Source organism: Anopheles maculipalpis, chromosome 2RL (genome assembly GCF_943734695.1).
Source record: "Anopheles maculipalpis chromosome 2RL, idAnoMacuDA_375_x, whole genome shotgun sequence".
Taxonomy (NCBI): Eukaryota; Metazoa; Arthropoda; class Insecta; order Diptera; family Culicidae; genus Anopheles; species Anopheles maculipalpis.
Genome location: NC_064871.1, coordinates 33,131,425 through 33,151,102, shown reverse-complemented (window position 1 = coordinate 33,151,102; position 19,678 = coordinate 33,131,425). Strand labels below are relative to the sequence as shown.

The 19,678-nt window shown below is 42.8% G+C and overlaps 2 protein-coding genes across 2 annotated transcripts in view; one reads left to right on the top strand and one right to left on the bottom strand.

Moving 5' to 3' along the window:
• LOC126557318 (serine/threonine-protein kinase Pink1, mitochondrial) overlaps positions 1–19,678 on the top strand; it is a 251,977-nt gene that overhangs the window by 25,634 nt on the left and 206,665 nt on the right. The window lies entirely within an intron of this gene.
• LOC126556868 (tubulin polyglutamylase TTLL5) lies at positions 254–11,973 on the bottom strand. Its single transcript, XM_050212407.1, has 5 exons — positions 11,887–11,973; positions 3,801–3,881; positions 2,610–3,632; positions 2,263–2,476; positions 254–2,179 (listed from the first exon to the last, which is right to left on the bottom strand). Exons 1-5 carry the CDS (start codon positions 11,931–11,933, stop codon positions 254–256), a joined length of 3,291 nt encoding a protein of 1,096 aa, XP_050068364.1. The 5' UTR covers positions 11,934–11,973.

Here is a 19,678-nt window from a genome sequence, read left to right as displayed (position 1 = left end):
AAAGACAGCGAAATCGCAAGAAAAATTGGAACATTTTTGTCACTTTCTTTTAATGCATACGTTAAGCATAGCGTTGGGGCGCAGAAAATGAAACACAGGGAGAAAATAATTTAACAGAAACGAAAACATAACACTAACATTTAGGACACAGTACTCTACCTACACGAAACAAAACAACACACGATTCGACTAAAAAAGAATTATAAAAAATAACGTACAACAAATAAATACTACTCTTACATGCTACCTCAGCTCAGTAAAGCCAGTTGGAACGCTGCTCACGCTCGCGGGACGATTTCACCATACTTCCGATCGGAGGTTTCTTTTTCATCGGTGAAAGGCGGGCCGAGCTTTTTGACTCACCAACACCCCCACCGCGTGCTTCCGATAGTCCACTTACACGTGCACCAAGTGGTAACCGACTCTCAACCCGCCGATAAAATGGATCCAATCGTATCAGCTCCTTATTTGCGCCGCCCGGAGCCATGCTCGGAAGCGCCTTCAGAAAACCGTGCGCACCGACCGGTATCGGTGGCGCCGGTGGAATACTGGTTGAGCAGCCACTGTACAGGAACGGCATCTGTTGCGTAAGATTGGTGTGCAGTGTCAGCACGGACTCGAGATCCGCCTCGCTCGCTTGCATCAGAAATTCATCGAACAACTTTATCGGCAGCATGCCCACAATATCAAACACATCCACGTACGATTCCGTCTCTTTGTTGTACAGATGCAAATAATCGCCCAGCTGTTTGGCCACCATTGCACCACGGTCCTTGCCGAGCGCTTTGTTGCCGAAGTTGCGAAAAAAGAAAGGCGTCTTCATGTGGGCCCCGACACGGTACAGAAACTTCATTACAAGCTCCTCGTGGCTGTGCTTCGGTTCGGACGATAGACGCTTCAGGATGTACTCAAGATAGTAGCCAAAAGCACGCCGAGCTTGCAGAATGCTCATCTCGTGCCCATTTTCGATCAGTTTGCGTACCTGTAAACGTAGCCGCTTCGCTTCATCCACACACTTTGGTGCGGTATGCTTCGGGCCGATCGTAATTGGCAGTGAGCTTTCCAGGGCACGCTCATACTTCTGGATGCGATGCACAATGCGATTCTCCGTCTCGCTGCCGGGTGGAAAAAGCTGCGAGTGTAACATCTGATTGTAGTTGTGCGGTATAATCATCAAGTAGGTGCCACTGCTGGAGGAGGTGATGGCTGACGTTGGAATGCCCGTGATTGGATCCAGCAACGAACCGTACCGGGTCATACTGTCGCTTGTGGGGAAAATTCGCACAAAACCACCCCGTCGTTCGTACTGTGACCGTGCAAAGCGGACGATCTTTAGTTCCTCTGCCGTCAGTGCGCTCAGGGTCGTCTGCAGCTTAGCACCACCACCGCCACCACCTTCTCCTTTCCCTTGATGCTGTTGCTGATTACCACCACCAGCAGTTCCGGTGCCATCCTTCCTTCCACTGGTGTGCACAAAATCGGCCGAATTTACACGCCGGTAAGGTGTGGTAAGGTTACGTATCTTCTGGCCCTTACTATCGTAGCACGCCTTCTGCAGCGGACTGATGGCCGGTATGCCCACCATCGTGAGCAGATCGGTCAGCATCGAGGCTTTCACCTTCGTGTCAAGCGGTGTATCACAGCCGAGTGACGGCGAGAGGTTCACCTCCAGCAGCCACGGTTTCAGCATATCATCGATCAAGATGTCAAAGCCGTACAGCTCAAAGCAGTTGCCAATGTGCGGTACAAACATCCGGCAGGCGGATACGATTGGCTGCGTGCAGGAGAAGATCGCCTTTATGATCAAATCCTCGATCGCGAGCATCAGCTGCTCAGTGTTGCAACCCTGGCTGCGGAGGTGCCTCAACAGCGCACTCAGCGTCCACTTGTGCCCGACGTCCTCTTCGCCGGCGTTACTCGACCGTATGTAATCGGTGTGATACTTGTTGATACTATAGTTGCACAGATGCATACACGGATTCCATAGGTTTTCCGCCGTCCGATCGTACTTGACGGTGGCCAGCCGGACCAGACCCTCCTCGTAGATGTAGATGATGAGTGGATCGAACGAGGTCACGGCGACATAGATGCGTATGTCACACTTGTGCCCATCGATGCAGAGTGGATCGGAAATGTACTTTGCCACCACAACCTGTTCGAACGATGATATCTGATCCGGCTGAAGAATGACGAGAAAAATTGAGCAAACAGAATTAGTTAAACTGTTTACCGTAGCTAAACGCGACCGGCAAAAGCTCTTACCGAATTGACTATGAAAATACCACGTCCTCGGCTAGAGGCAACCGGTTTGACGATCCACGGTCCTCGACACTTATTGTGCGCCGCTATCAGTTCCTTATAATCCTGTGGCAGTAGAAACGATTGTGGTACGATATCGAAATGCTTATAGCCCCGCAGATGCTGCATCCTCTCGATGTTTTTGTATAGACGATCTTTGCGTGTCAACTCGTAGGACCTAAAATTAAATGAAGTTAAATTATAGCCGCACAATTCCAAGAAGTAACTATTTGCATGCTGGAAAGCTTGTTACATCTTGCGATTAATTGCATACCAACATTTAAACCTGTACCACTATTATTCGCACCCACCTAGGGAAATGGTTCACTCTCTGATACGGGGCTAAATTGCGCAAAATGTCCGGCTTCAGATGGATGCCCGTCCACAGCAGATTAAAGTCATTACACTCCGGACCACTTTCGCCCATACCGTGTGCGTTAAGGATTTTTCGCAACAGCCGAGTTTCGGTATTGATAAACTTGTAGCAAATGTTTAACTGTGCAGCGGGCATTTCCGTTTTCGTTGGTGCAGTTTGTTGATTCTCCTTGTTGTCTTCCTTGTGCTTGCGATGGGCGGCCGGTTTCTTATCTAGAGCGGCCATTGCAAGCGCAGGTTCCGATTTGGAAGTTGACATTTCCGTGTCTATTTCATCTCCCGAACCACCACCCTTCACGCTCGACATGGATGCATTGCTGAGCGAGCTGGAGGACGAGGATGATTCGAGTTGACGCTTTTTGGACATGTTGGTGCGAGGTTCTTGTGTAGCAACTTTTGCTGCTTTCCCTTTGACAGGACTCGATTCCTCCTGTGATGTTGTACCGGCGTCCGTTTCTTCTCCATCATCCTCGTCCTCGTTACCCTCACCCTCGTCTGGCTCGTCTTCGTCTTGTGCGTCTTCATCTCTGGCCGCCCGCTCAATCTCTTCCTCTTCGTCATCCTCTTCTTCCTCGCCGGCTTCGCCCTCTTCCTCTTCGTCGTCCTCGGTAGTGCTGCTTCTGCTCGGTGCCGTACTGCGTGTTTTACGTTGAACGTTAAAATTTTTAGGCAGTGTAGAATTGGGGACAGTGGAAGATGATTTCTGTGCGTTCTTCAACCCGGCCAGCCGAGCTGTTGACGAACTAGCGTTCTTAGCTGCTGCATCAGATGGGTATTGGCTCGAAGCGGTTTCCGATGAGGGTGTCACTGATGGGCTGCCACCGGAGCATAGATCCGACCCATTCTCCGAAGCTGCAGGTGAAAGCGCGTAGGTACGGAACACGAGAACAGCGTCTTTACCACCCGGTGGACCACCGGCGACCCATGGGTTGGGTGTGGCTGGTATGATTTTTTTGGCACTGAAAAAAGAAGCATAACCAGAAGAATTATACGTCAGTTTCAAACAGAACTTCAATAATAAATTTTAACGGTGGCTTGGAGTCATAAATAATCATACCCAAAGTCATCAGGCCCATACAATATTTTTGGGGAGTGAGAGATGAAAAATTATTTGACTGCATACTTACTTTTGTGAGTGATTTAATCGCGGTTTGTCGGTTATAGGCATAACGAATAAATCCAAACTGGAGTACCCGTTTAGTTTCCGCCTGAAAGTAGAATGAAGCAAAAAAAAAACACAATCAGACACAACGTCACAACGAACGATATTTTTAATATGGAAAAAGGAGGACACAATCCCCTCGATTCACCAAAAACATATATTCCCGCCGATCGGAAACTCCTCCACTCATAATCAATTCATAATTTCTAATGCCACTACACGTTATCGAACTACCCTTTTTCAGCCTTTTATTTTGGGTATGGGGAATTCCCTCGAAAACCACAGATTATGAATTCACCCGCCAGTCATCACGGGTCGCTGATATAAACTCAACTGCATGACGGTTGTATACACAACAATTCGACTCACACCAGCTGCTTCCCGATGCTTCACTAATAGAAGGGTAATAATTTATGTTCGATTAGTCATATCGGTTGGGAGTCGCCGGTCATCGTTTATTATGGAACGACACGATTATCCTTTTAATAAGTTCATTGGCTTTTCAATGTTCTAGTTTTTCGTACAGGGGTTGTAAGGTTGAGGGATTGACTAGTACGAATTTCTCTGTTGTTTTACTTTTTTCTTGAGCACTTTTAAATGAATATATTTTATTAATTATTAAGTATAACGGCACATTGCCGTATTGTCCTTTTAAAGAATATAGTTGGATCTTTTTTTCATCAAGTTATAAAATCAAAAAAATTATAAAAAACATCTAAAATCACTGTAAAGTTCCTGTCATTTCCTGAGCAAACTTTCGTGAATTACATACGATAGTAGGATATCGACCACTGGATGGAATACGTTACATTTTTTCCTTATGTTGTAATACCATCTCCCGGATGATAATGTTTTGACTTAAGCAGGAACTTGGGTCGAAAATTTCTCGTGCCAGCTGTTCGCGTAGTCTCATTTTTGGACGAAAAATATTTGCTGCACAGAACCGGAATATATCCAGAAACAGTTTTGAATATTCAAACACTGCACTGTATACAAGGTGCCACTATGAAATTATCGTATACAATGTTTGAAGGATGCAAACGTCGTATACAAGATATGCAGAAGATATGAAAAATTACACTAATCACTAATAAAATCTGTTCACGAATTGCTACACAAATTCTAAACTTGCATCTGCACTGTAAGGAATCCCGAGTTCGACTGATTCGGTTATCGAATGTGTTACAGCGTGGCAAGGCCCAAAACGAGAGTCTTCCTACCGGTTCACCCTTCTACCAGGAAAAAAAACACCGCCCAACCTCCAACATACCAATCACCGGTTGCCCTGGATCGCTTACCGGGATTGTTACAACGGCACGCGAATATCGGAATGTGCGTCCCAAGCTAAAATCACAAAGGACACCGCATACGCCGACCGTTGTCGGCGTGTGTTGTTTAGGTGGCTTTTTGCTCTGTTTGTGCTGTTGTGCGCTGCTCCTCCACTCGAGCACACTCGATCTTCTATATACCCACGGTATTAACTGCGGTTGACGTTGGGCTGTCATGTTGCAAACAACATTCAGTCCTAACTCCCACCGCTCCACTAAACAACAAACACCAAGGTACAACGTTGGCTGGTCTAAGCAACAATTACATGCCCGTTTCCCTACACGAGCGTTTAACGGAGCAGCAAGGAAGAAAGAAAAACAACACACGATAGGCGCGGTGTAGCGTTTGCCTTTCCATTTTGCAGGACCACCCATTGGAGGTGCTTCCTTCCGGCCAGAATTTCTTTACGACGTTTGCCTGACGTTTGGTGAATGGAAAACCCCGTGTGGGGTGCCAACTTTATGCTACATCCGTTTTCCCCCAGTTGGTAGTGTGAAGTAAAAGGACAGGTTAATTCAGGTCACGAAAGCGCTGGAGAGACTACGAAATTACTGTCATATTGTGGTTCGGAACATTTGCCATTGTATCAGTGATCGCATTGCTTGATAACGAGGTATACACTTTAATTAAGTTTGAGAATAAAATCAAAAGTACACGAAAGCGGCCGCAATCCGTAAACGGCTGAATTAAAACTACTTCTAAAAATCGGTGGAAGTAACAGGTTTCAAAAGCGAAGAAAAAAAATTAATAATTAAATGCAAAATAAAAATCCATTCACATGATCCTGCTGTCGAAAACAACCATCAGCAACCTAGCGGAAAGGCACGAACGTTACAAGAATAATTACAAGCTATTTCCTTCTCTTATGTACTTTGAGCCGCAGCGCTGAGCTAAAACAATGTTTACAATTAATAATGGCAGTTAAACTATTATTACTTTCTGAAGGTTCTTCAGCCGTCGGAAGGCAGTATCGAGAATCCGATCCCATCAGGACCGCCTACTCGAACGCAGAAATTGACTATCCAGCTAAGGGTTAAGACAACAAAACCAAGAAATGGCAGGACAAGACCTCTCGAGGTTGAATACAATCAAGGAAGCACGAGAAACTGTTATTAACTAAGTTATGCAAAATTAGAAACGTAACAAACAATAGCAAAATCAATGCATGACAACATTTACTGGATGTAGTAATTCGATAACTCTGCGTCCTAACGAGTCACCTAACTATTTGTTGCCTTCTGAGTCACCTAATTTATTTACAATCTAATTGTTCTTCTTCTCTTCTTCTTGGCTTAAAGAATCTCGAGATCATGCCGGTCATCGAATGACTTACAAGACTTGCTGATACCACGATAGTTGAATAGTCAGTTCCCAGCTATGGGTGAGCTGTCCGGATGAGAATTAAATCCTGTTTCAATTGCCGTGTGAAGACCGGAGCCACTACTGTCGACTTCTACCAGACCATACCAAACATTTAAATTAATTGTTAATTAAGTTATTAATTGATGCACAGCAGCAATAGCCAAAAACCTTCGAGGAAAAAAGCAAGGAATTTAGCATTAAGAAAAATGAAATATACATGTAGAAAAGGAATATATTGGTCTGAATAGGAATTTATTTTCTATGATGTCGATACTTTGACGCTTGGATCGGTACTGCCTGTCTTCTGGCTACTATCGCGCTTTTTAATACCTTAGTCAGGGGTGCTGAACCTCTTTCTCACATACATAGGAAATAAATAATTTAAAGTTGGATTAAATTACTTATTTCCTATGTATTAAATTACCGGACCGGGGGCGGCCCGGTGGTGTAGGCGACGACAGGACGAGGGTTCTCGTAGTGAGGACCAACTATTCAGCTACGTGGTATCAGCAAGTCTTGTAAGCCATTCAATGGCCGGCGTAACCTTAAAGGTCGTTAAGCCAAGAAGATGAAGAAACTTGGATTATATTGAGAAATTTCGGTATAATTATTGGGGTAGGATTTTCGATATAACAATACGGCGTAGAGCCGTCATACTCAAATCAAATAAAGAAGAATTTTCGATAAGACAGATCAAGTTAGACATTATAAGCTGAAATTCTGTCCGATCAGACAAAAAATTTATTTATTATTATTAAAACGTAAAATACCACGAGGTTTTCCTTACGCAGTTATACATTATAATATTTAAAAACGACACTACAAACGTCTGCAAACATTCTGGACACTGGCAATAGCTACTTTGAGTACAAAGATTATAATGAGGGGCAGGTTCCGGTCATTAAACAATGTTGACCGTTCTTTGAAATGCAGCTGAAACTTATGAGAAAAACTGAAGCTCTTTTTTCTGGTGATTTGAAGGCTATGAAAGTTCTATTTAAGAATTAGAGAAAACTTATCATTGATGAAGAATATCCATGCCCATGCCTGAAACGAATCCGTGTGGAAGTAATCTAGGATGAAGCCTTTCATGACGCTTTTGAAAAACATCTTTTTGACTTTTGTTAAGTTAATCGCCGAGTGTAGAGACTCAGTGACACCAGCCGAGCACTCTTATGTTTTGGGATCTTTGTCAAACTTTTAGGCGGTTCGATGGATGAGGTGACAGCGCCGATAGTGTCCACACGGCAGGACCGTGGTTGAAATCCGGAATCGTTTTCGTGGATCGTGGTATCAATAAGTCTAGTAAGGTTTTCGATAGCCGGCGTGACCTAGCAGGTTTTTAAGTCGATAAAGGCTTTGAAGCGATGGGTGTGCAACAAGCGGTCGATGCCTTTATAAGGTTAAGTTTCAAGCTTGGGAGGCGTGCGTACTGACGACTTTCTTCCAAATCGGGCAAGGCTGTCCCCATTTCAAGACTAACAAGGCAAAGCTAAAAAAAGGCTGCTGGTGGGCTCGACGCAAAACTTTTCAACACACTGCAATGATTATTACAAACCAATTGAAGGATGCGGTTCTTTTTAGAATTCGCACTTCTACAAAAAAAAAAAAAACTAGCACAGAGAGAAACTAAACATACTTGTACAAGCTGAGCCGCTGGAAGTTGTTCATGTTCCCTCGTCGGCAGCGGAAGGCAACGTCAACAACGTCAACGATGCACTCTCCCAACGCTACGCTGAAATCAAGTACCCGGTGGCTCTATCTACAGGTTTTGGTGGGGCTCTTTTCTTTTTTTTTTTGCTGTCGTTTTTGTTTGCTTGTCCGTCGGACTGTAGAGGATTTAGCAACAGACGCAACAGCCCACGGTTCCACGCCAGCGAGTAGCACCGCAATTTATGGTGGCAATGTTGCACCGACCTCGGCGGCAACATAACTGCGACGACGTTGCCATATTTGGTGCTGCCTGCGACACAACATTCCGTCCCACTGCTGCTTGAGGCTGTCGGTCGTCTGGCAGTGGTAACGACACCACTGGACACTGTTATCCACAAAGGTTTCAGCAAAATGCAACGGACAAGGTCACTTTTGGTTTAAAAAAAAAAACAGGCGTAGATTGAACACTGGTTCACACTGCACTAAAAGAGGAACAAATCCGCGAAAATATGCGTAGATCTTCCCATTTATTCACTGATATTCTTCCACTATCAAGTACTGTTTTTGAATTAAGATTCAACTATAAGCTTCTTTGCACAACTTCACAACAGTACATTGTAGTAGAAACAAGCCGCACATTGGATTATTTGGAGCACCATTGTACGATGTTACAAAGTCAGCCAATAAATGTTTAGGACTTTTTAAAGCAGACTTTAAAAAACACACAAACGCACAACTAGGTCCATCCATGAAAAAATATTCAATTCCATTCCATTTGAATATTCCATTCAATGATGGCGTCCTTTTCTCGATAAAAAACCCTTACGTTATTGCACCTTTATACCACCAAACTAACCACAAAACATCCGCACGATGAAACTAATCGCGCTTCTCTTGCAGACCAACACCATGGTCTGACTGGCTATAACCTAATTTTTCATCGACCAACCGATCCCGGAACACGGTTCCCGAAAAACAAGTGCATTTTCCATGCCCGAGCTTTACTTGCAAACACTACAAGCAACTACAGTTCGGTAGGCTGTTCGGGGGTTGTTTCCATCAAAGGCCACCCGAACGGTGCGCTCTAGATAAGGATGCATTGTGTAGTACACCCAACCCTCTTCAACCCATTTCCACCCTAAGTACGAGTACGAGGTAAAGCGTATCACTTACCGGGTCGCGGAGACTCGAAACGGAACGATGCAATCGAATGGGAAAGCGAACCAAACACCAGTGTTACCATAACAAACAAACGGTATTGGAAAAGCTGAAGGGAAGGAACCCACCGGGGAAGGGTACTATAAACAGCCCACACCAGTGAGTTCCCTTCGCCCCAGCCAGGGGTGTCTGCACCAAGGCGACGAAAGTGTTTGAAAACCGTAATAGTGACACTAACCGTTTGCCTACACGGTTTTAAGGCAGCGAGCGAAGCATAAACACGACTCCGAATGTCATTCGGAGCGAGAGTCTAAATTCTCCAGCTGGGAGAAAATAGAAACAGCTTTCAAAGTCTCTGCCACTCGCAGCAGTTTGGAGCAAAAATCCAACGGGTTTCGGAAACAATTTCCATAATCCATTGCCACTTCAATGCTCTCGCTAAAAGTTTTGCACCGTTTGGAGTGGTTAAGAGAATTAGAAAGAGGTTTCCTTTATTTTCTCTTCGATCATCTCGACCCACGCGTACGAACCAGAATGCCCCGGCCGTCCGAGAACATTGAACTGCTGCTCACGCACCCATACATCGATGGGGCTGAGGTTCGTGCCTCCGTGGGGTTGGGTGTTTTAGCTTTCACCTACACTATAAAATCATTCATAAAAATCGCGTCTAAATTGGGGCGAGGATTGCAACTGGTTGGAGGTTGGCGACAAGGAACTCGGTTGTTTATTTGTTCCATTCACAGAGCATTCGATAGATCCTCGACAAGTTTGATGTATTTAACACCTTTTCAGCAAGACCATTAGGAAGATTGGTTAATGATTGATCGAGAGCATATGCATCGTGTTGGTATTGTTTAAAGCATTGTGATTTTTTGTTTGTTATTAATTAACAACGCTTCATATTTAACGAGATATAATATTTGATAATTTGGATTCTATTAGTAATAGAACACGAACTTTAACATGATCATATGATCATTTGAATTATTCTGCCTTAGAAATTACAGATTGTTTATGAGAATTTTATTGAAAAGATAGACAAGATTTTAAAGTTTTATTTGTCGTTTGGGCGGTTCGATGATAAGGCGACAGCGGCAGGACAAGAATTCAAATCCCATCCGGACCGTGCCCCCGAAGTGTGACTATCCAACTACATGGTACCGATAAATCTAGTCATTCGATGACCGGTTATTGACCGGAAAGTGACTTTCGACTAGTGTCATTTTATTCTATTAATGTCCAACGTGTTATTCCTAGAAGAACCTCAATTCCTTTTATTCTTTTTAGAGTTTAAATCCGTTTGCCTAAATTTCTTTATGAAATCTGGAATTTGCAACTCTCGAGCCCAACGCTGAAGAGAATAGAGGCTTAAGAATTTACAAGAGAGCCTTAAGAGCGTTACCTATCCGGATCACTTGTGTAGCATCACATAAAAAACAAAAATCCAAGGGCAACAAAACAAATGTTTGAAGCTTATATTGAATTTACCTTCTTGGCTTAGTACATGGGACATACACACAAGAACCAATTTACCATTTATCAGCGAAAATATGTACGACACTCTCACTTCCTACAAAGGAAAATGTACTGCTAGTCCTTTAAGAATAGCAAATAGGCTTAATTTATTATGTAAGAGTAGTAAGCTCTATGAATTCAAATTATTTTCAAGGTAATTCTTCTTCTTCTTCTTCTTCTTCTTGGCTTAACGATCTCTAAAGTCATGCCGACCATCGGAATGGCTTACTAGACTGCCGATACCACGTAGTTGGTTAATCAATCTTCACTACAGGAGGACGGTCCGGACGGGATTTGAACTACGGTCATGCCGTTTGAAGACCGGCACCGCTGTCGCCTACACCACCGGGCCGCCCTTAATAATTTTAAATTAAAAGTATCAAAGGTCTCTACCATAAATGAGACTAAGAATTTTTGTTCAGGCTAAAAACCGGTATGAATGAGAATTTCAAAAATGTTAAAAAGCTTAAATTCAACCGAGTATGCTCGGGATAAGGCAAAGAATAAGGATGAAATGCCATACCAATAAGATCATAAAATTTATTCAACACAAGCGCTGTTGACAATACGGCACTGGACCGTCATAATCAATTGTTAATAAATAAATTTAGTAAATAAAATGCATAAATTAAAATAAATATCTCTCTATCCCTATCTCCATTTTACATAGTCTCACAAGAACCGTTGTGAAATGATATTTAAAATACAGTAAGCTTTCAAAGAAGTTGTGAGATACAATTATTTTATATCTCTACACAAAAAAAATTTCTTCTGTCTTATGAATTATGTTCATTGTTTTAGTCATCGCACACAGTGTTGAAAATACGGCGATGCTCCCGTCATACTTGATAAAAACTATAAATAAATAAAAAATAAACCGGACAATACGGCGTCATACTAAAATAATTAAATGAAATAAAACATAAACCAACAATAATAAAACATTATGACAATATGACGCAAGCCGCCGCACTTAAAGCATAAATAATTGAAAATAAAACATAATTTAGTTGTTGCTATTCTAAGTTACATACCCACACACAATAAACTTGTCGTTGATTCCAGGAGCTACGGATAGCATAAACGCATTCACGGCATTGCACTACTGATTTCGGTAGAATCTGTGGAATAAATAGAATGAAACATAAAATCACACTTTTAGTCATTTTATTCATCACAACAATTATCGAACTCGGAGGTTCAAAGTCATGTATAGCCATCGGTTACATAAATCACATCAGCACCGTCGCACGCCATACGATTAAGCTCCTAAACTCCATAGCATAGATTTTCACGACCCGACACATACCACCAGATCGATCTATCGATCGGTGTGGTGTTACGACGCGGTTAGTTGCTTTAATTATGTGAATATTTTATGTACGTGCTCGGAATAACTCAATAATCCAAAGCAGAAGCAATGCCCCACAGATTGATTGGATGGGAAAGGGGTTTGGCTTTCCTGAATGTCTAATTAGTCATTAGTAAGAAATGGATCAGTTAAATCATGTCGTAGGATGTAAGCTGTGATGGATTTAATTCTGTTATTGTATATTCGTTAACTTTCGTTAACTGTGTTAACTAAAAAGCTCCACTTCGATTTCTGACACTCCCGTCTCTTACACTTAGAAAAATTCGACACAAATAGTGCACGAACGAAAATAAACAGACGTTTAGGACAATTATCCATTATCGTCCTCTGTCTGTGCTTCGATCAATTAACTGCGCTTAATCAACCGCCAGCCGTAATTCCATCTAGTTAAAAATAGTTTCATTATTCGCTACGTCCGCTTTCATCCGTTGCGATTTCCGGTTGACTGCCAAGACTCATTAGACACTTTCTGCGTCAGGATTGCGGCTGCTGCTGCTGCTGTTACTACTATCACCACTTCCAAATCACATTTGGTGGCATTTTTCTTTATCGCTATATCCGTCTACCATTGCGATTAATCATCACACTTTTGGCCATTGTTTGGTGGCACACTCTACTCGGCAGGTGCGTCGCTATTGCATGTCTGACCGCCGTTGGTATTGATTTAGTTAAGCTTTCAACACCTGGTACTTGCGAAAACAGCATGAAAAGCAATCGAGCTTTAGAAATAATTAAACAATCTTCATAAAATAGTGACAACAAATTAAAAAAATAAATCACGACGTCCAACATATCAAAATAATATTTTTCTTGGCGATTTTTTTTCCCCAACCCAATACAAGAATCCCAAAAACAAAATGGAACAAAATGACCTTTTTCGGTTAGTCTTCCATTTCTATATTAGCCGGTTGTCGACCATTGGTCTAGGTCTAGTGGCGCGTTTTGCTCGTGCGACATTTGGCTGGCACCACGACCGGAACGAATGTGATTTTTTATTCATGTTTATTCTTTTTTTTTCTTGTCACAAACCGCAAAACTCACTCTACTATGCATTGTCAACAAATGTGGCGTTACACGGTTGGGTAGATATGACATATTAAATTAATTCAACGTCTTCATAATTGGTGTCTATTACTATTGGAGTGTGCAGTCACGTGGAGCATTATTATAATTATTCAATTTACTATTTTATCTGGGTTGATAAGGTGTAGTCAAAACTTTTTGACTACGTACTGCAGTATTTGTATGGCATTTTTCTCCTTTTTGAACTACTTTCTTGGACAATAATTGGCAGCACCTTTTAACACTTGACTAAACTTTATTGAGCAGAGCCTTCAAATTTGTGTCTTAAAAAATAAAAGCAAAAATTTAAGAATTTCCAAAAAGTCTGCCTAGCGCTACATTACACCTTGTGCAAGATAAATTGGACACTTGACCATTTCGTTTGTAGTTCGTGATTGAGTTATAGCGTGAAGCTAATTACGTGTATCATTGTGATCCGCGCCGGACACACAAACCGGGACATCAAGACATCGGCGCAGTGTGCATTAAAGGCGATCGGATTGCTTACGGTACGACGAGTTTTTCGACAATTCTTCGAGCCTGAGGCCTTTGAGGGCCTGAGGTTGAATGCGGACGGCTATGTGAAGCTGCTGGACACGGTCGTCAAGCTCTGGATAACCAAAGTGGCCAATGCTAGGCCGTACGTGTGGCAACAAGATTCGGCACCTTGTCACACGGCCACCAAATCGCAAAAATGACTTAAAGACAGTTTTTACGACTTTATCACCCCAATTTTTGGCCTCCCGGAAGTTCCGGAAGCGGATACAGACGGTCATCGACGCCGAGGCTGGTTACTTTGAGTAATTTGTGCAGCCAACATGGTTAGCTAAACTTCGTAGAAAATTTTTTTTTTCTTATTGGCTTCATTAAAACAAGAAAAATATTTTTTTTCAATTCCCGCAGGAACTGCCAAATTTATCGTGCACACCGTGTACATTCACGTTACACATCAATACTTGAAATGAAATTTCCTTAAGCATACTACACCTAATTGTACCCACTAAATGATCTCTAAAGACCATTAGAGAGGAGTATTTCTTGATTGATTGCAATGTATAATTGATTAGCTTTATTTGATGAACAACAATTTTGCTTAATTTTTATTTTCTCTAGATAGAAAAAAGGTTGGATTTGTGTTCTTATTAGTTACAGATATAAATTTCAACATACCAAAAATAAATAAAATTACACGCTACAATAGCTTTGGCATCTAAATAAAAAATTCGTTCAATGGACAGATCCATTTGGGTTATTTCCTTGCTCATATTGGTGCATTGAAGTGCTACAAACGGTGTGTCCTATTATTAGCCGCCAACAAGTATCTATCTTCGATCAGACTGAACCACAAGCACACAGTCGGCTGGTATCAGTCTCAAGTGTGTATCTTCCCAAGAATGACTAATACTCCGAGTGAAAGAAACACAGAAACACCGCTACACTCCCGTTACACATGAAGTCATCATCCGAATTCGGACGCATGTTTTGCATGCCCGGCTGGCTGGAGCTGGAACGGGCCAGAATAGAATCCCCGTCCAACAGTGGTACCGTACCGAAAGACGGGCGCGTACAAACAAAGCACACTAGCGTGCAACATGCGCCGATGCATACCTAATTACCCGTCGAATGATCGACGACGGCTACGAAAAATGCGCCCGTCGTCGCTTACGGCGACAACTTGGAATGCTTCCGATCGTACTGCTGTTGATCGCATGATTGCGTTTACATCTTTTTTTTTTTTTTTTTGCTTTTTCAATCGCTTGTCGGCACTTACACTTGGCTAAAAACGGTACTAGCAACCGAAAAAAAGGCGAATGAGTCAGAACACATAGTGCGGATACTTTGCATTGCTTCGTGTTCGCTGGTAGGAATTGCAGCGTTAAAGGAAATGATTTTGCGAAACGTTTCCCAAATTAGCACACCGGAAGTATTCCCGATTTGTACAACTTTTAAATTGTCTTTCTGTAACCAGCATTTAACCGTTGCTGGGTAAACATAACTTGAGCTGGATAAAAATAAATTGATGTTGAAAGAGACAACTCCCGTACATTCCTTAGCATAATATTCCAGTAAAATTTCGATTTTATTAAGCCTATGGAACGATATGCCCAAAAAAATCGTTGAAGCAAGCTGCTTTACCTGGTACCTAGTCATAATTTCACTTCTAAAGTCCTTGATTTGTGTTGAAGCACTGCATAAACTGCTCTCAAAGAACGAAAGAAGTGCATACCTTCGTCGACACTACAGTGGCTGTCAAATATAATCGTACTTCCTGATCAGAAAACTTGAGTAGACACAAATCCGGCTCAGGAAAATCCTCTCGTCAGAACGTTGTCCCCCCTTGGTGCTTGCCTTGGTCGGACGAGCTCATCATTCGGTGATTCTTCCGTTTCCTGGTTCTACCAACGTATTTCGGAAGAACATCGCTCCGGCTAATTCAATTGCAGTACTCGTAAAATCGGTGCCCCAGTGCACGGAGAGAATCAGCCATCCAATCTAGGATCCGTCCATCAGGCCCAACAAAACTGTCAGGTGCATGTGGCGCTGTAATGCAATTTAGCTTCCCACCATCCCATCTATCAATACACAACCGTCCTATGCACCGGCAGATGTAGGCACACAAGCACAGAACGGCTCGCGCTTAACGCCTCTAGCGCCCGATACAATCAACCAAGAAGGAAAGGCAGTTACTGGCTGCTTCCCATCGAACAACCAGGTAAAATTGCATACTCCTCACACGTAAACGGGGGGCTTGACGTGTTAAAATGTGCTCCATCAAAGCACCGAAACAAGGTCGCGCTGAACGGAACCATGCCTGCCTGCCCCTTCAGGTGGGCGAGTAATTTGACTCTTGCCACAAAAAACGCTGAAACACCACTTATTCTTCACGAAATTCGAATTTTACTTTTGGAGGTCTACTCGAAAATTGGTACCGTCTCAAACCGTAAGCATATACCAACGGGTATCGATCAACCATCATCCATCAATAAGTTATCAAATTATCGATTCGCCAACTGCCGACAATCCGAAACACCGTCGGGCGTTAGACGAAAAGCTGCTAAGATTAGAAGAATAAACTTTGACAGGAAATTTTTTCACACCACACCACACACGCATACAGAGCACACCACTCGAGAATTCGATTGACTAAAAGACCATTTACAGCCGAACGTCAAATGGCATAGTGTCAAGCACACACACACAACAAATTATAATGAATATGCGGCGTTCTATTTCGCACCCATCAGTAAGCACGTTAGACATGATGAGACCCCATTTTTAGGGGGGTACAATATATTACACTTCATGTTATGAACGTGCGACATGGCAATACGCAACCGGCAAGCATCGTACATAGTTATTCAATGTTGTTGTGAAAGTGGTGCATTGGATTCTCGAGTTTTTTTCCTTTTTTTTTTTTCTTTGTCGAACAGAACATACTGGAGGGCTGGTCTTTTTGAAGTTTGATTGGTATCATTCAAATGCGGTAAACACCATGACAGCATCGAATGAATGCACAGCAAATGACACGCAAATGACAGCATCGAATGAATGCATATGCTGGCAGCAAAATGGCCGGAAGTGTTTGCATCGGCAAAGGAAATTGCTAAAGGTAGTCTATTCAACTGCATACAAAGCCATTGATTCGTGATGTGGGGTATGTGTAGTGCTTATGTCAAAATACATCGAGGAAATCGTATGTCGAAATAGGGTAATTGTTATTTGAAAATTGTATAATAAACATTGTACTACCAATGCACCCAATAAGAAAGCAAACTGCGGTGTACATCCGACTGAAACGCGAGCCCAATAGAATTGGATTGAGGATCTATGCGACGAAGACAAAATACCTGCTTGCCGGAGACTCTGACCGTGATAGAGCCCGACTCGGAAGCAGAGTATCAGTGGACGGCGACGATCTCGAGGTGGTAGAGGAGTTCTGCTACCTTGGTACGATCGTAACTTCGGACAACAACGTAAGCAGCGAAATCTGAAGGCGCATTGTTCAGGGGAATCGTGCCTACTACGGACTCCACAAACTCCTGCGATCCAGATGACTAAAACAACACAAGAAATGTACGATTTACCGCATACGTCCGGCAGTCCTCTACGAATGCGAGTCCTGGACTATACTGACGGAGGACGCCAATGCACTCGCCATTTTGGCAGCGTGGGCGAACAGGGCCTGTGGAATGAAGGGGAACAGGGTATGTGGAGAATGAACCACAAGTTAGCTGAGCTGTTTGGCGGTGCTGATACCCTGACGGTAGTCAAAGCCGGTAGGACACGTTGGCTGGAGCACGTGATGAGGATGCTGGTCTCATGCTCATGTGGATGGAGGACTGCAGCCCTAGGCCGAGTTTCCTGGAAACGGTTTGACGACTTGGCCATGTCTACGCGTCGTCCTTAATTCTGAGCAGCCAAGAAGAAGGAGAAGAAGAAAGCAAACACAAAATGGCTAACTGTCGGGTTCACCAATGGAGACTTTGGGTCTTTAAGATTTCATTCGCCTCTTAACATTCATCAAAGATTTTAACGTTGGACTTTAAAGTATTTTTATTTATCGTTCAAAAAATAGCTTATTAGCAATACAGTCAGGCCGTCCCTTTTGAAATTTAATAAAAATCAGCTTATTACTGACAAATCTCATAATGACCAAAATTGAATCATCTCCACATGGCAATTCAACGGACTAACAACACCTTCTGTAAATGTTTACATAGCCTCTTATTCAAACAGCTTACAATCAAATAGTTTAGCTGCGTTAGAGAAATGTTATTGAAACGCGCGTGTAATGTGCGAAGAGAACAGTTTCCTCAATTGCTTTTACAACAGTCCAACGATGGCCGCGCTTGATTACTTCATCATTTTCACCCGACGTCCCCATTAGGTGGTGTGGTGTGTGGGCGGTGTTTGGTGCTTTTCGCTTTCTACGTCGACCACTTTAACAGCGTCCACATGCTGAACGCTCTTGCCACCGATCATGCTATGCGCGGCCCAACCGCACGTCACACTGGCTGATCAACATCCAACCCAACTACTCACAGCATGTGACGGCCAGGCAGTAGAAACACAACATATGGCTAAATAATAACCAAAAACACACACACAATCGGCCAGTGTGTTGCTTACCCCCATTGGAGCCGAACAAAATGTCTTTTAAAAGTGAAAATTGCCTCCAAAAATGCGACTGCTTCATCAAATACAAACAACACCCACTTTGAAAGTGAAGTGAAAATGTGGTCACGGTTGAAGATTTAAACGAGTCGAAGGAAATGTTTCGTTTAAGAAGTGGTGTCAATGCGGACGTTCATAATCGCTTGTACTTTCGGTTCACTGGTGCGGTAGTACTGCTTCAGCTTGTTTTAATCGATTTAGAGTTTCTATTTGGTGCGTAAGAAAATTATTGCAGCACATTATGTTGGTGTTAGCGTTGGAGAGATGTTTCTGTTGGGTAATAAACATGAAGTTATTTACGATTACAGAGAAACACATTGAATCATACATAGGAAAGGAAAAAATATATATGAAAAATATTACGAAGCTTGTCATACCTCTTACCACAATCTCTATTTTTGTCAAACCAATTTACACGTTTCATGTTTAATTAAATATGTTATTTTTGTAAGCAACAGTCAACATCAGGGACAATAACGTATTCGAGTAGAAAGCGTGGAGTTAGTTTGCAAGATGTTAACCGCATTTTGCATAAATATTACTATTGTGCACATGGTTGTATCACACGTGTGATAAAGTGTGTTCAATAAATTTATTCAAGCTTCAGCAGCTCGTCAGTAAATCATGCCATAACACACATCAACTTTCCATCATTATTTAGTGTCGAAGTGGGAAATAAATACAAACCATTTAATGAATATTTATAATTTTATTGCAATGTCACATTGATCACAATCAACTCATTTCAATCTGTATTTATAGAGCAAGCTATTTTTAATAAACCTGAAAGTACGAACCTGAACCTGAAAGTCGTCCAAAACTTTCCCTATTTCTGGTCAAAAAGTGAGCACCAAAAACAGCATAGTGACGGAGTTGCGCGCTAGGATGCTGGCGGACAGCCAGTCATTCTACAGCCTGAAGAAACATATCACCTAAAAACACCTGTCGCGACGGTCGAAGCTGGGACTGTATCGTAGCTTTATAGTCCCAGTACTAACGTACACCTCCGAGACATGGACCCTGTCCAAAACAGACGACGCCTTCTTAGCCGCCCTCTTAGAGGAAGATGCTCAGAAGGATCGTTGGCCCCGTATGTGTGAAACGACAATGGAGGATCCGCTACAACGACGAGCTGTATGAACTGTATGACGACCTCGCCGTCGCACAGCGAATTAGGCTCGTCATGCTCCGATGGGCTGGCTTTCAGGCCGTCCACA